The following is a 14,848-nucleotide window of genomic DNA, read 5'->3' as shown; positions in this document are numbered from 1 at the left end:
AGAATATGTAAGTTTTGTAAAATAAGCCAACAAAAAACACACCTCACGGAACTAAGAAATCAGATGCTCAGATTGAAGGGATATTGTGGGAACCAAATAAAATCTTGAATATGAAAAATCTTAGGAAAAGACATAGCATTCTACGGAAGAATGACAATGTCATTGCTATCAAAAATATCAGTGTGGGCTGGCTGCTATGGCTCACGCCTGTAACCCCAGCACTTTGGGAGGCCGAGTTGGGCAGATCACTTGAGGCCAGGAGTTTAAGACCAGCCTGGCCAACATGGTGAAACTCTGTCTCTACTAAAAATACAAAAATTAGCCAGGTGTGGAAGCATGCGTCTGTAATCCCTGCTACTTGGGGTGCTGAGGCAGAAGAATCTCTTGAACCCGGCAGGCGGAGGTTGCAGTGAGCCAAGATCGAGACACTGCACTCCAGCCTGGGCGACAGAGTGAGACTCCGTCTCAACAACAACAACAAAAAAAGTCAATGTGTATGTGATATGTGTGGTAATTCTCAGTTGACCAGCATATTCTGTATATCAAAATATGTGCTTACCTAACCAATTGACACACCGGTCACTTGTGAACAAGCCACCTTTTTACCTCGTTGTCCTGTGAGATGCAGAACCACGCATATTTTAGAGCTTAGGCATTAGAACTTTTCCTTTTTCAACTTATTTCTGGGCCACATCCACGTCCCCAGTTTCTCTGGAAAAGGCTGAGAAAACTCCTAAAGCGCAACAAAGTGTTAAGTTGCTGACACACGAATTACAATTAGGGTCACCGTCAAGGGAGCTGATTTACGGCCCCCCTCCTCCGTTTTCTTGTTACCTATAAACGCGGCTGCATACACTAGCAGGTAGCAGCACCTGTAATTAATTTGCCCCCACGTGTCTCATTTGATGGGGGGGGCGTTTCCAGCTCTGATGTGCGCGGCGTGGAAACAGTATTAAAGCCGCTCAGGACAAGGAGATGTAAGGCTCCCAGAAAGACCTCCTTACTTGTTCCGAACTCGAGTTATGAAGAAGACAGCGCATGGTTTATTGACCAATGAAACAACCAGAGAACTTTCTTCTAAAGGTTTTAAGGAAGAGTGATTACACTATATAAATAGCGCTATTTCAGGTTTGAACAATTTGAGAGGCCCGTTGTAGCCTTTCAACTCCTCCTTCCTCACATAATCTAAGAGAAAAGAAGACTAAGATAGTTGCAAATCTCAGGGTAGGTCCTCACGGAGGAAAGACGAACACTGGCCTGACCCTGGGCTTTAGAAACCCATGGACAACAGGAAGGAAGCTTATTAACCCCTCTCTTCCCCCTCCCTCTTCTCCCCGGTGGAGAATCAGCTCCTCCTCCTCCCGGTCGTGCGACCCTGGTGCAAAATGCAAACAACCGCCGCTTTCCCCACCCTGCGCGGTTCTCCCAGAGGAGGGAGAGGGAAGAGGCGAGGGCGCAGCCCCAAGCCGAGTCCAGCAAGTCTGTCAATCGGACGTGAACGTCCCGACCAGACAACTTGAACCTCAGGGCCCTCGCGCCAGCCGGACACCGCAGGTACCCCCTTTACCTGCTTCTCTGCTGGGTTTGCATCCGATACCCCAACTCCTAGCCTCATTTTCCCCCCAGCCCCATAATATTCCGGACCCCTGCTCCCCGTGCAGGTGGTGCAAACGCCCCTGCTCTCCGGCGCCCCCTGCCGGGAAGAGGGAAGGCGGCGGCGGCCGCGGAGGAGCAGGACGCTTGGTCCGGACGGAGCTCGGCGCTGGGAAGAAGCCGGGAGCTTCCCTGATGGTGCCGCCGCCTCCGAGCCGGGGAGGAGCTGCCAGGGGCCAGCTGGGCAGGAGCCTGGGTCCGCTGCTGCTGCTCCTGGCGTTGGGACACACGTGGACCTACAGAGAGGAGCCGGAGGACGGCGACAGGTAAGCGCTGCAAGCCCCAGCGGAGGGCGAGCTCCTGCTTGATGCGCGCCCGGCTCGCGGGGTGCGGGCGGTCCTCCCCGGCGCCCACTCCCACAGCGATCCGCACGCCCTCACTTCTCCGGGGATAAGGAGAGTGCTCAGCTGTCCTGGGCGACACTTCCCTCCGCTCCCGGGTATCAGCCTTTGCGCCCTGCCATCCGTGGGTCGCGTCAGGGATACCCTTCGCCCCGCGTTCCTGCCTCCCCCCGGGTGCCACACTGGCTGGCACAGCTCGTGAACCCCGCTTCCTTTCTCCTGGAGCTGGTTCGCTTCGTCGTGACCCTCGCGTGGCTCGTCCCTGTGGCCGGAGTCTGCCCCGCGTACGCGTTTGGGGACCAGCCCCTGCCCAGCGCGCCGGGACGCGGAGCCTGGCGATCCCCACGCGCCAGGGATTCCCCAGCGCGCGCTGCCCGCCTCCGCTCTCCCGCTGAGAATCGAACATTTCCTCTGCACTTTTTCATAGAGAAATCTGCTCAGAGAGCAAAATCGCGACGACTAAATACCCGTGTCTGAAGTCTTCAGGCGAGCTCACCACATGCTACAGGTAAGCCTGGGGGCTCTGCGGGCTGTTCGCCACTGCGCACCGGGGCTGGCTGGGGAGGCGGCGCTGTAAAGGAGGGGTTTGGAGACGCGCTTGGGACCAGAGCAGCGTTTACGCTGGAACCTGCTGGGTGCGTGCCGCGCGGTGCGAATCTTTGAGGGTTGGTTGGATCGGAGTCAGAGCAACACTGAGCAACTGACTTTGCGTCTAGGGTGTGTGCCCTGAGATCCTGAGGATGGTTGCCGCTCCCTGAAATACTTGCGTGGTGAAAGTCAGAGAAGAGGTTTCAAGTCTGTGAAAGAGATTGGATTGGATTTTGGGTGTAAACAGTGGGGCATAGCAAACACGGGTTGCTGCTTTCGTATTTGTGTTTTGTTTTGAAAGTACAGCGTCAACAAGGCAATTCTTGGCACTTGTCTGTCTTCTGACCTTCTATTGGGGCAGAGTGTGGCTGTCACGGCCTCTGGACAAAAAAGTAGGGGGAGGATTGTGATTGGTTGTGTTGAGTGAAAACAAAAAGATTGTTGGGGCAGAGGAAAAAAATCTTTCTAAAAATGTGGGCCCCAGATTCACCTGGGTATTTGTTAAATGAGTGGCCCGGGTGCTTGTTAAAACTAAGCGTGGATGGGGCTAGGGAATCGGTAGTTATAAAATGTTCCCCAGGTGGTTCTTGTCTCTGAAAGGAGAGAACCACTGTTCTGCTTGCAGCCTTTTGGAGATGAGGGTTGATTTAGGTTTTTCACCATTGAATTCTTGGTTCTGTTCCAGTGCTCTCACTGGATAGGGGAACATGCACCCATGAACGTTTATTGGATATCTGCGTTTTAGAGGCGCTGTACAAGGTAACGTGATCATATGCCCACACCTGACTGTCTCTGGAGACTCACATGTTCTGTTCGGGTTGCCAGGATAAATACTGAGTAGTACAAGGTAACGCAGCAGTCCCTAGAAACGAACTTGAAAGAAAACAATGTTTTATTCCTCATAAGGTTGTAGCCTGTGAATCAATCATAGCGTTTCTTGCAGGTGAGAGCATTTCATATACCCAAAGGTTCAGACCAAGTGGTTCCACGGCTGTCAGTTTATGGGTGCAAAAGCACCATCAGTTACATCGCCTACTTCTGCTCTTAAATCTGTTGTTGGCAGTGAAGGGACAACAATCACTTAGGCAAATCAAGTCACTCCTTGGGCTTAGGAAAGGCTCCTTTCTCTTGGCCTGTGCAGGGGGTGAACGCTGAACAAAATGAGAGAGGTAGTAGAGGAGAAAGGAGTATGTTCAATTGGCAGGTTAAGACTTCAAGAGGCTAACTGGGTGAGCAAGGTCACCGAGCTGGTGAAGTGACCTGGTGGTGCTGGCAGCAGGATTGCTTGCCTGGTTCCAGGCGTGTCTTTCATCCACACGACCACAGTGTTTCTTAGGACACATTGTTTTCCTATCAGCACAGTATAAAGCCTTGAATTTAACATGGGAAATGTCTCTGAGATGGTTTGCTCATTTTTTCAGTCCCTGAAGGTCGGACTTCACATAAATCAGTGACAGTTACAGAATGCATGTTAGATTTTCAGAAACCATTTGGTGCCTGATTGTTTGTTAATGCCATTACTGTCGTCTTTTCCAGACTTCTTAAAGCAGTGTGGTGTTTCTTTTATACTCTTTGAACAGGAGACACTAGCAGCACCTTGGCATGTGTTTTCACTGATAGCTACTCAAATTGCTATGAGATCTCACAAAAATGATATTTTATATCAAGGAGAATAAAGACCTTTGTTTAAAGGAATGGGAAACGATGCTTTCAGCTTGAAAGTGGTGTTGATCCTTGTGTATATGAAAAGATCTTAGATTTTGTTTTTAGATCTATTTTCTCTATGGAAGTCAAGAGTTCTCTGTATTCCGTTGGTCTTATCCTGTTTCTATAAGCTACTCATCTTGAATCCCAAGAATAAAGGATATTATTTTCCTTAGTTTGTGACTTGATTGTCCTAGCCCTTTATACCCTCACTACCTCAAGTATCATCTGGAAACCAGCCGCACAGCATGATTTTGGGAGCTTGTTGGAATTCTGGGCCTCTGCCCCCAGATCTCTTAAATCAGAATCTGTCTTAATAAGAGATGCATAAAATCTTGAAGCACTGCTGTAAGAAACCAGTGTCCTCATCCCCAGGACACATGCAGACCTATTTAGACAGATCCTTAAAGGAGCATGGAGGCCTTTGCAGTTGACCAAACAGTTAGCTCTCCTACCTCATTAAACTAAAGGTTAAACTAAAGTGAGATAAAGAACCAGCATTCCAGGAAGCCAGTCTTTAAAGGTTACTTTGAATTGAGCTGTAAGTAATGCAGCATTACTGATGATGGAATGTTCTTTGACTGTATAGAATTCTCTTTACCAGGTGGCTTTTGGTGAATGGTTTTCAGCACAAGTGAAGGAACTCTGGAAGCCACTTCTGAACTTGAAGTGTGTTTAAAAATGACTTTAAAAAAGTTACTAGGCCGGGCGCAGTGGCTCATGCCTGTAATCCCAGCACTTTGGGAGGCGGAGGTGGGTGGATCATGAGGTCAAGAGATCGAGACCATTCTGGCCAACATGATATAACCCCGTCTCTACTAAAAATACAAAAATTAGCGTGGTGTGGTGGCACATGCCTGTAGTACCATCTACTTGGGAAGCTGAGGCAGGAGAATAGTTTGAAACCAGGAGGCAGAGGTTGCAGCAAGCTGAGATCTCGCCACTGCATTCCAGTCTGGTGACAGAGCAAGACTCTGTCTCAAAAAAAAAAAAAAAAAAAAAAAAAAAGGCTCTCCTTAAACAAGAAATATGCTCGTGTGTAGGAAACACTAATAAAACAGTTTTCACTGAGGCTGTGGAATAAACATCCTAATCAACCCTTGACTTCTTAATTAAGACTCTATTGTGCATTTATTACGAGCTCAGAAAAGTCCTAGAAAATGTTTGAGTATAAAACGATAAAATACAATCTCTGGTCTCAGTTTGCAGACTTGATTTTATATCCAGGACTTTGAAACTGTGAGCAATAAGCAATGGTATATGATTGAGTTCAAAGTCATGTAGTTCATATGCTGTATTAGTGATGGGGAAGAGAGACAAGCAGCTAGAAATGGCTTTTGGGCAAAAGAAGATTTAACCATGTTCTTCAAAATGGTTCTTTTTTTCCCCCTTTTTTAAAGTGTGCACTTTTTGTCAACTGGTCTCAAGTCGGTGTACAGTTAAGCCCTGGCTGCCTCCACCCACTCTCAGGGAGACCAAAAGCCTTCACACATCTCAAGTTGGGGGACAATAAAGGGGGACCACGAAAGCTGGTCACAAATGAAACAAAGTTTTAAAGAGAAGATTTAAAAAATTTTGCATTACATAATTTACATGAAAGCAATGCTATCACCTCCCTTGTGTGGACTCCGGAGAGGACTGAGCCATTCTTCTTAGAAGTAGGGTGGCGTTTAGGAGGGCAAGGGACTTCCTGCAACAATGCATCTCGCAATATTTGGAATGATTATTTAAAAAAAAGAACAATGTACAAAGTCCTTGGCCACATTGTAGAGCTTTGGGGTATGCTCGCTCCAACTGACTGCCATCACCTTCACCACAGAAAACAAGATGACATAGGTTTGGCTTTGTGTTTTTTGTGTGTGTGTGTGTGTGTGTGTGTGCGTGTGTGTGTTTTGGCTTGACAAAGTGGTTCTTTTAACTGTATGTTAAATGCTTTTTAAAAACTCGCTGTGATTTTTGGCTTTGGGGTTCATGGAACTCCACGTGGAGGCTAAGTGGTAGGGATGCCCCAGGTGTCTCTCTGCCCTGCCGGTATTCATCTGTCCAGCCAGTGCTGTCTCATGAGGCAGTGTTCTTGCTTAGGGCAGCTCAGTGTTCCCATGGGAAATAGTGACATGGGGGATGTAAAACACCCACTTTTCTTTGAGGTAATGCAACTGTGTTGCCAAGTCTTGTGAGAATGTGAAAATTAATGTGATATTTCTGCAAATGTGTTTACTTGGAGTGCTTTGAAGAGCAAGGTCCTTTTAATTAGAATAGTACTACCAGATTGATAGCATTGGGCTCTAGGTAAGGACACATTTGAGGAAAGACTGTATAATGCACTTCTCTGGCAAGTCACCAAGTTCCCATGGGGGGGAGTGGGCTTCGATAATGTCAAAACACATAAAATAATATAAACTCTTTGCTCCAGTGTGAATCCCAGCTCTACTACTTGGTGGTTTTGTGACCTTGAGCAGTTTTAATATCTGTGCTTTAATTTTCTCATCTGTAAAATGAGCATCCAATTGGTACTTAAACTATAGGGCTGCTGTGAGGATTGTGCCTTAATACATGTAAAATGCTTTGAAAATTTCACGACACATAGGAAGTGCTATGTTAGTAATACCTCCCATCATCATCACTACATCTTGCCAAGTCTGCATGTTGAATGTTTTAGATGCTCAATGGAAGTTTGTTGAATTTTGTGCGTCGTATGAACTTCATCTTTTTGAAAGAGCAATTTGAGACCACAGCCAGAAACATGACTCGTTTGCAGATGCTATTTTCAAATGTAGGAGAGTCCAGAAACCTAGTGCCCTGGGGAAATTAGAGTATCTTTGTTTCCTGCTACCTCCCTGACTAACAAGCTACTCTACTCATGACCATAAGAGCCAGTGGAAGGCATAGCCTGAACTAGAACTTGAGGTTACGCCACTTTCATCCCTTCCCCAGGATTATGAAGGGTCTTACTGGCAGAAGGAAGACTAGAAATCAGATCCTCAGCCCCAGGCCCATTCTGATTTCTCTCTCCTCTGCTTGTTTCCCTGTCCTGTGGCTGGCATAGCTGAGGCCAGGTACTGAGGGCAGCTCTGTGAAGACTTGGCTCATTCAGGGCATGTAGTTCAGGGAGGAAACAAAATGAAAGTTGCGAAGAACTCTAGCTGGGCGCGGTGGCTCACGCCTGTAATCCCAGCACTTTGGGAGGCCAAGGCGGGCGGATCACGAGGTCAGGAGTTTGAGACCAGCCTGGCCAACATGGTGAAACCCCGTCTCTACTAAAAGTACAAAAATTAGCTGGGCATGGTGGCACACACCTATAGTCTCAGCTACTCAGGAGGCTGAGGCAGGAGAATCACTTGAACCTGGGAGGCGGAGGTTGTGGTGAGCCAAGATCACGCCACTGCACTCCAGCCTGGGCAACAGAGCAAGACTCCATCTAACAAAAACAAACAAACAAACAAACAAAAAAACTTGTGAAGAAGAGAGCAGGGGCTAGTTGGAGGTGGTTTTGTGCAGAATGACCTGAATGACACACCTTGCATGCTGAAGGCAGCTTCTCCTCTCCTGTGTTAGGCCATCTCTAGCATGAGCTGTCAACCCTCTGAGAGCATGAGCCATCTGTCCTCATTCATGACTATATCCTCAGAGGCTAGCTCCATGCCTGGACAGAGAGGTTGTTCTATACATATTTGCTGAATGACAGAATGACTATGTTAAAAGTAAACAATAAGATTTAACTGAAATCTGTTAGGTCTTCAGGAACTTCTCTTGCTATCCAAATGTGCTTTATTTAAAGTCTGAGCTAGGAAGACTCTTCTAAAAACCAGAGATTAACTGGACCTCTGAGAAGCTGCCATTATTTTCATTGGTTCCCAGTTAGATCTGCTTAACTTTAATTGCTAATGTGTAACAGGTGCTAGAATCTGGCAGCTATAGCTAACTCCTTGAACTTGCCATCTTAAATAACACCTGAAGAGGACATGTGGGTTCCTGCCCGTGTGTTTAATTGTGCCACAGACACTGGCTTTGGAGTAGAGGATCAAGGTTTTAAAGGGGGTCCCCCGCCTTCCCACAAGAACAGGTGTTCGAGGGAGGGAAGGTTCTGTATCACTTCTCACTCACTCTCAGAGAAACAATACAGAGTAATTGGAAACAATTTTAACTCAGTAACCACAAAAGGCTGCTCTTTCACTGGTGTGTCCTTTGAGATCAGATCCAGTTGCTACTCTGGTTGCTGCCCAACTTCCTATGGTTAACTTCATCCTTTGTAAGTGAAGCTGGGGTGGGTGCACCCAGAAAAGCGAAATGCCTCTTTCTTGATTCTAGATATTCTATCTTCTCAGGAGAAGGCTTGCATTTCAATCAGCAGCTTTCCCAAACCCTGCTGTTCTCCTGCTCAGCAGGACCGGAGCTCCTTTTGTGAGTTTAGAGGGTCTGCTGGCATTTGAGGCATTGTTGAGTATCTAGAGAACAAAGATCACATTCTGTTTTAGATTATTGCTTTTATTTGCGGGATGAAAAAGTAAACAGCTATAACATCTGCAGTTCCTCTTCTGCCAAGTGAGGTCCTTTTTTTCTGCGAAGCTATTGACTCATTTTAAATAGTGTTTTAATTAGCTATTGACTAATTTTAATCTTATGAACAAGCTTCATTTACTTAGTCAACGAATACTTGTTGGGTGCTTACAATCTGCCAGGCACCGTTCTAGACATTTAGAATATATCTGAAAATTGGACAAACCCCCAACAACAGCAAAAATCCTCTGTCCTCAAGGAATTTTAATTCCCTTTATCTTTCAGTAAAGGAATTTTGACCCAAAGATTTCCTTTGGGACCTTTTTAAGATACTTGTTTTGGACATACATTTGATTAATGTCACACTTTGGAGGTTAAGATCTTAATTTCCGGTAGCCCAGCTGTGTCCTTTCAGCAACAGAAATCCCACAGCTTCAAGCAGAGTCAGGAAAACCCAGGGATGGTGGTAACAGAAGGTTTTCTGCAGAGGCGCTAGGAAGAACTTAGCATGTACTGCAAGTTTCTTCCAAGAATTATTGCAATGTGAAAGCATTACAAAGAGGAGGTGTTATTTTGTCATGTGACCTGTGATGTGGATAGCAGCATCAGAGTTGCCCCACTAGGGACAAATACCCCAAGCCCAGTTCACCTAGGCCAGCCTCATGTTTTCCGACAGTGACTGTAAGCAGAGTTTTAAAGAAGGCATGCCCCTCCAACATTGCTTGACTCTCCACATAATGCATTATAGATCTGTCATCATATAAGTATGTGACACTTCTTGAACAGTTAGTTTCCAGCTTGAAACACCTGTAGAGAATGGGGTGGTAGTGATGCCTACACACTTAATCCTCATTAAGCAAAATGTCACATCTTTCTAGCTTTAAGGTATGATCCATGTGTGCCAAGAGCCAATGTGAAAGCTTGGATGAATATGTTGCCACCTTATTGGTTGTGGTAGAACTAGTTCATCTTACCATGCCCTTGAGGACTTCAGAAACTGGGACCACATCCGTTCTAGACCTTTCCTTCTTGGCCACTCCTGTGGGATATTCTATTTGCCTCATCTGGAGTGAAGCTTCTCATCCTTGGTCCTCTGGGAATGACAGGGACGGTTGTCAGCCCCGTGGGCTGTCCCACAGGAGGCTATGTAAACAGAACTGGTGGGAGATACAGGGGGGCTCTCAACAGGCAGCGTCTAATCCTGGGAGTTTGGTAGAGAGCAGGGATTGGCAAACTAGGGCCCATGGCTTGTTCTTGTACTACTAATAGTTTGAGTAGTTTTTGTTTTGAAAGCATTGCAAAAGAACACACAGAATCCCAATTTGGCCCCCAAAGTCCCAGATATTTACTGCCTAGCCCCTTACAAAAGAAAACTTGACTCCTGTAGATCCACTTTAATACAAACACCAGGATTGGGGCTTTCCATCTATAACACCTCATCCACATGTCTGAATTCTCAAGGTGACCTTGGGACGGTCACTTACTCATCTTCATCTTTGGGTCACTTACCTGTGTATCACCTTATTTATATTACAGTGTTTGGATTTCTTGGCCAAGCATCTTTAGTTGTCACTTGGTTTTCTGATCTCCAGGAATCATAGTTTTTGTTGAGCTGGAACTTCTTTCAAGTCATCATTCCTAAGTGATACTTGAAATGAGCATAATCTGCCAGTTTCTAAGAAGCTGACTTTATTGCAAGGAGTTGATTGAGCACTCACTTCCTGCTGCCTTTCTATGGCTTTCCATGACAAGCCTTCCTGTGCCAATAGAATAACCCTTGAGTGTTACCTTGGTTTGCTACCTTTCCTCATTGATTGGCATATCAATTATCACACGCTTTGTAGGCTGAAAGCCACCTCTCCATACATTTCAACATATTAGGGTTTGTTTTTTGTTTTTGTTTTTTGAGACATGGTCTCACTCTGTCACCTAGACTGCAGTACAGTGGTGCAATCATATCTCACTGCAGCCTCAATCTCCCAGGCTGAAGCTATCCTCCTGCTTCATCCTCCTGAGTAGCTGGGACTACATGAGCCCACCACCATGGCTGACTAATTTAATTTTTTGTAGAGATGGATTCTTGCTACATTGTCCAGGCTGGTCTTGAACTCCTCAGCCTCCTAAAGTGTTGGGATTGTAGGCATGAGCCACCGCACCCAGCCGAAATATTAGTTTTGAATTAGTATAGTAGAAAAATTTTTACATTCAAAGATCAAATGATAGCATATATTTGGAGGAATACCCATCGAGGGAAAAAAAGCCATTTTCATTGAAGGTATTCGGAATCAGTTATAACTTTATATTTTTCCATGTATGGCTAAAAATATATTATACCACTATACATGTACCCTATGCAGAATATATCAGTGATTAAACTTAAGAATTTCTTTTTTTTCAAATGGAATCTCTGTTGCCCAAGCTGGAGGGCAGTGGTGCAATCTCAGCTCACTGCAACCTCCAACTCTGGGGTTCAAGGGATTCTCCTGCCTCAGCCTCTAGAGTAGCTGGGACTATAAGCATGTGCCACCACGCCCAGCTAATTTTTTTTGTATTTTTAGTAGAGATGGGGTTTCACCATGTTGGCCAGGCTGGTCTTGAACTCCTCAGGTGATCCACCCATCTCGGCCTCCCAAAGTACTGGGATTACAGGTGTGAGCCACTTGAACCCAGCCTAAACTTAGGAATTTTTGAACTTCCTTTTAACACCAGCTGTTTTGTTCCACAAAGCTCATGGAGACTCCTAAATAGTGATGGCTTTAACAATGACTGTGGAAAACAGTAGTGGAGAAGGAGAGAACAGTCTAAAAGAAATATTCTGAAGCGAGAGAAACAAAGTCTGATAATGGTATTTTGGCAAAGGAAGGGAAAAGTTAGGAAACTGGAATTCATCATTTGATGTAATAGGAAGGTAAAGGAATGATGTGGTGTAGAGAAAAAAACACAGGCACAGATCTGTTCAGAAATAGGATCCTACGGAGATGAAGTTGTGAAAAAAGTTAACGTTATGTGGACGTTCATGACCTTTAACATATCCATTTTAACTTAAGTAGGCTAAACTTAGAAAGGTGCATAGATAGACAAATGTAAGCTTTGTAACCCTCTGCTTTTGTCTAGCGCTATTTCCTCGAAGATTGGAGGGCATCTGTAAGCCAGCACAGATCACTCTGTGGCTTTTTCTGTGACTGTGACCTCTTAGCTTTCATTTGGATTACTCTTGATAATGTGTCCTTGCTTCATTTTGGAATTTTCCCACAAAGAAATGGCTCACTTTTTTTGTGGTGTGAAATTGCATGGTAGAGCAGGGGTGCCTTCCTGGGAACCCACTTAGACCACAGACTTGTTGAACCAACTGCAGGTTGTATGAGAGCAGACGATAATGCCCTTTAGAGGCAAGGTTGCCCCCAAACAAAAATGCACTGGAGTGTAGTTCTGGCCAAATCTGAATGATTAGAAAAACTTAGAATGTAATATCAACAGGCTTTTATCTCTGAGAAAGTTTGAAGGGTTTTAAAAATTCTGTAAAATTGGTTTTGGTATTGTTGGTTTTCTGCAGATCACACTGGCCTAGTTGGGTGGACATAGGGAGGGAGATACTGTATATGACTGGCAACAACTTATATCTGAAACACAGCTGACAAAGGAGGAAGTGGGGAAGGAAAGGGATGATGATAAAGGGAGCTTTGAATCCAAAATGGATATTACAAAGAAAACATCACAAAAAATAGGTATCACAAAAGGCTTTGAGGTGAGGAACCAAAGATGGATATACAAAAGCATCAAGTACTGTCTGATGAGTGCCTCAGATTGCCCTGTGTGTGAGGACTCACTGTCAGAAGCTGTTCTAGCTTGTCTTTATACTGTGCAAGCTCTTACATAGTGTCAAGGTCACACGCAGGTGCATGGCAGGGCTGGGCTTCAAAGCCAGGCAGTCTGACTCTGGAGCCTGTGTTCTTCTCAACCACTGGGCTTTTGACGGCCTGACAATTGTGGTTACCTTGCTTTTCTGCCAACTGCAAATTAAAAAGAGGCACTTAAAGGAAGGGAGGACTGCTGGAAACAGTGACATTCATCCCAGTGGTTAAAAACAAAAGTTGGACAAGTCATCAAAAGTAGTCACAAAAATCATTCCCATTGACCCCAAAAACCCAGCACACACTGATGCCACTTAATAAAGGGGACACATGGTCATACATAGCTTGCTTTCCATGGATATCACTGTCCACAATGTCCTGAGTTATCCAATGAAATGAAATTCTGTTCATCATTGAAGAATAATGGAGATTAAGCTTTATCTAAAATAACAGGGATTAAGCTTTACTATGATGTTACATGTAACTTTCATTTCTGCAGAGCCTCTCTCCAGCATGGTGCCAAATTTGGGGAGATTAGAACCTATTCTGTTCATAGCAAGACATCACTGTTAAAAATGCAGGTGCCCAGGCTTCATCCCAGACCTACCCAATCACAATTTGCATTCTGACAAGGTCACTAGGTGCTTCCTATGCACATCAAGTGTTGAGAAGCACGGTCCTAATCGTCACTATATCACTATAACAACAGAATGTTCTGTTGTTTACTTCTTCCTGGCAAGGTGCTAGGCAGTGATTCTCAGCCTTGACTGTGCATAGAAATCATCCGAGGAGCTTTTTAAAATTCCCAGCATTCAGGCTGCTCCACATACCTTGGCTTGCCACCTTTCACACCAAAGTCATGTCAGAAACTCTGGAGGTGGGTGCCAGGCACCAGGAATTTCTAAAGCTCCTCATGTGATTCCAGTATGCTGAAAACCTCTGACTTAAACTTGAGGAGGAAGCATAAGGTTGTGAGCAGCCTGGTTCTTTGTCAGAAGCTGGGTAAATGGTCTTTGTTTATTCCATGGCCACTAAGCCAGGGTCTCTTGTGTCCTTTGCAATTGCTGCAGGTCCAGGTCCCTCAGTGGTCCCTTGGTGACCGTCACTGTGCCTGGTGTCTCCAATCTTTCATTTGTTAGACCCTTTCCATTCTGTGTGGGGTGGTTTGAGGGTGTCAGGGAAGTGATGGAGGGACTAATAGGAGAATGGATCAAGGATAGGACACTCCTCATGAGTTCTTGGTTTCTTAAGCTGAGCCATTCCAAACCTCAGGGTGCAAATTCCATCACTCTTTATTTTGTATTGTAGGCTCTCAGCTTGGTGTCTAAAGCTACTCAATGACCTTTGGTGCATTAAAAAAAATATATTTTGCTTTGTTGCTGCACTGCATGAATCTTCTCCCAAGATATAAACATGGCTCAGTATATTATAAATGAAAGCTTTTCAGTGTCAAGCTGTGTTTTTCTTTCCTTGTGAGTATCAAACACATTTTTTTTTTACATGGTATGATTGGACATCTATATGCTGTCCAAGATTCTCCTCCCATCCCATCTGTACGCCTTTACTCTCCAGTCCTCCTGATAACTGAAAGAATTTCTCAACCCCTCACCCTCCACCCCAGAAAACAAAAGGCTTCTTACGGGGTTGAGTTAACTGTATGCATCACAACATAATGCTTTCTGTGGTTTGACCAGATAGTTATAACTCAAGCTCTGTATTTACTACATGACCTTAAACCAGGCAGTCTCCAAATATGTCTGTCTATAATGCATAGTTTGTACATGTAATTGTCTTTTTGAGTGTTACAACAGCAATTATGCTGACTAAATCGTAGAAATGGAAATGATTCTAAAGCAAGAAATAAAAGGAAATGCAACTGCATTTTGTGTATAGAGGTACCCCGAGGCTCTTAATGAAGAATCTCTGAATTTGAGGCTGGCAAAACACAAAGTGGTTCATAAGTGACCTGAGCTTAATACATTTCAGAGCTTGCTAGTTTGAGCATGGCAACCTATTACTGAGGATATTATAGTAATGGATAATTTTTTTTTTGAGACAGAGTCCCACTCTATCACCCAGGCTGGAGTGCTGTGGCATGATCTTAGCTCACTGCAACCTCTGCCTCCCAGGTTCAAGCGATTCTTGTGCCTCAGCCTTCTGAGTAGCTGGCATTACAGGTGCTTGCCACCACGCCAGGCTAATTTTTGTATTTTT

At 45.0% G+C, this 14,848-nt stretch overlaps 1 protein-coding gene and 1 long non-coding RNA gene across 5 annotated transcripts in view; one reads left to right on the top strand and one right to left on the bottom strand.

Moving 5' to 3' along the window:
- Positions 1–1,023: 1,023 nt before the first annotated feature.
- LOC134729255 (uncharacterized) lies at positions 1,024–14,694 on the bottom strand. The gene is made up of 2 exons (XR_010110160.1): positions 2,462–14,694; positions 1,024–1,889 (listed from the first exon to the last, which is right to left on the bottom strand). It is a non-coding gene; the product is annotated as an uncharacterized LOC134729255 (long non-coding RNA).
- CCBE1 (collagen and calcium binding EGF domains 1) overlaps positions 1,702–14,848 on the top strand; it is a 311,854-nt gene continuing 298,707 nt past the window's right edge. For 3 of the 4 annotated variants that reach the window (XR_010110159.1, XM_055102383.2, XM_055102382.2), the window contains exons 1-2: positions 1,712–1,919; positions 2,422–2,502. Coding sequence is in view for 3 of the 4 variants with exons in the window: in XM_055102383.2 (XP_054958358.1) it covers positions 1,789–1,919; positions 2,422–2,502 (212 nt within the window). In the remaining variant the exon portion in view is untranslated. Of the gene's footprint in view, positions 1,920–2,421; positions 2,503–14,848 lie in introns of all 4 variants that reach the window. The other variant, XM_008952636.5, reaches the window with a different exon arrangement.

This window comes from Pan paniscus, chromosome 17 (genome assembly GCF_029289425.2).
Source record: "Pan paniscus chromosome 17, NHGRI_mPanPan1-v2.0_pri, whole genome shotgun sequence".
NCBI classification, from domain to species: domain Eukaryota; kingdom Metazoa; phylum Chordata; class Mammalia; order Primates; family Hominidae; genus Pan; species Pan paniscus.
Note: the sequence above shows the minus strand (reverse complement) of the source record. Positions and strands in the feature narration are given on the sequence as shown.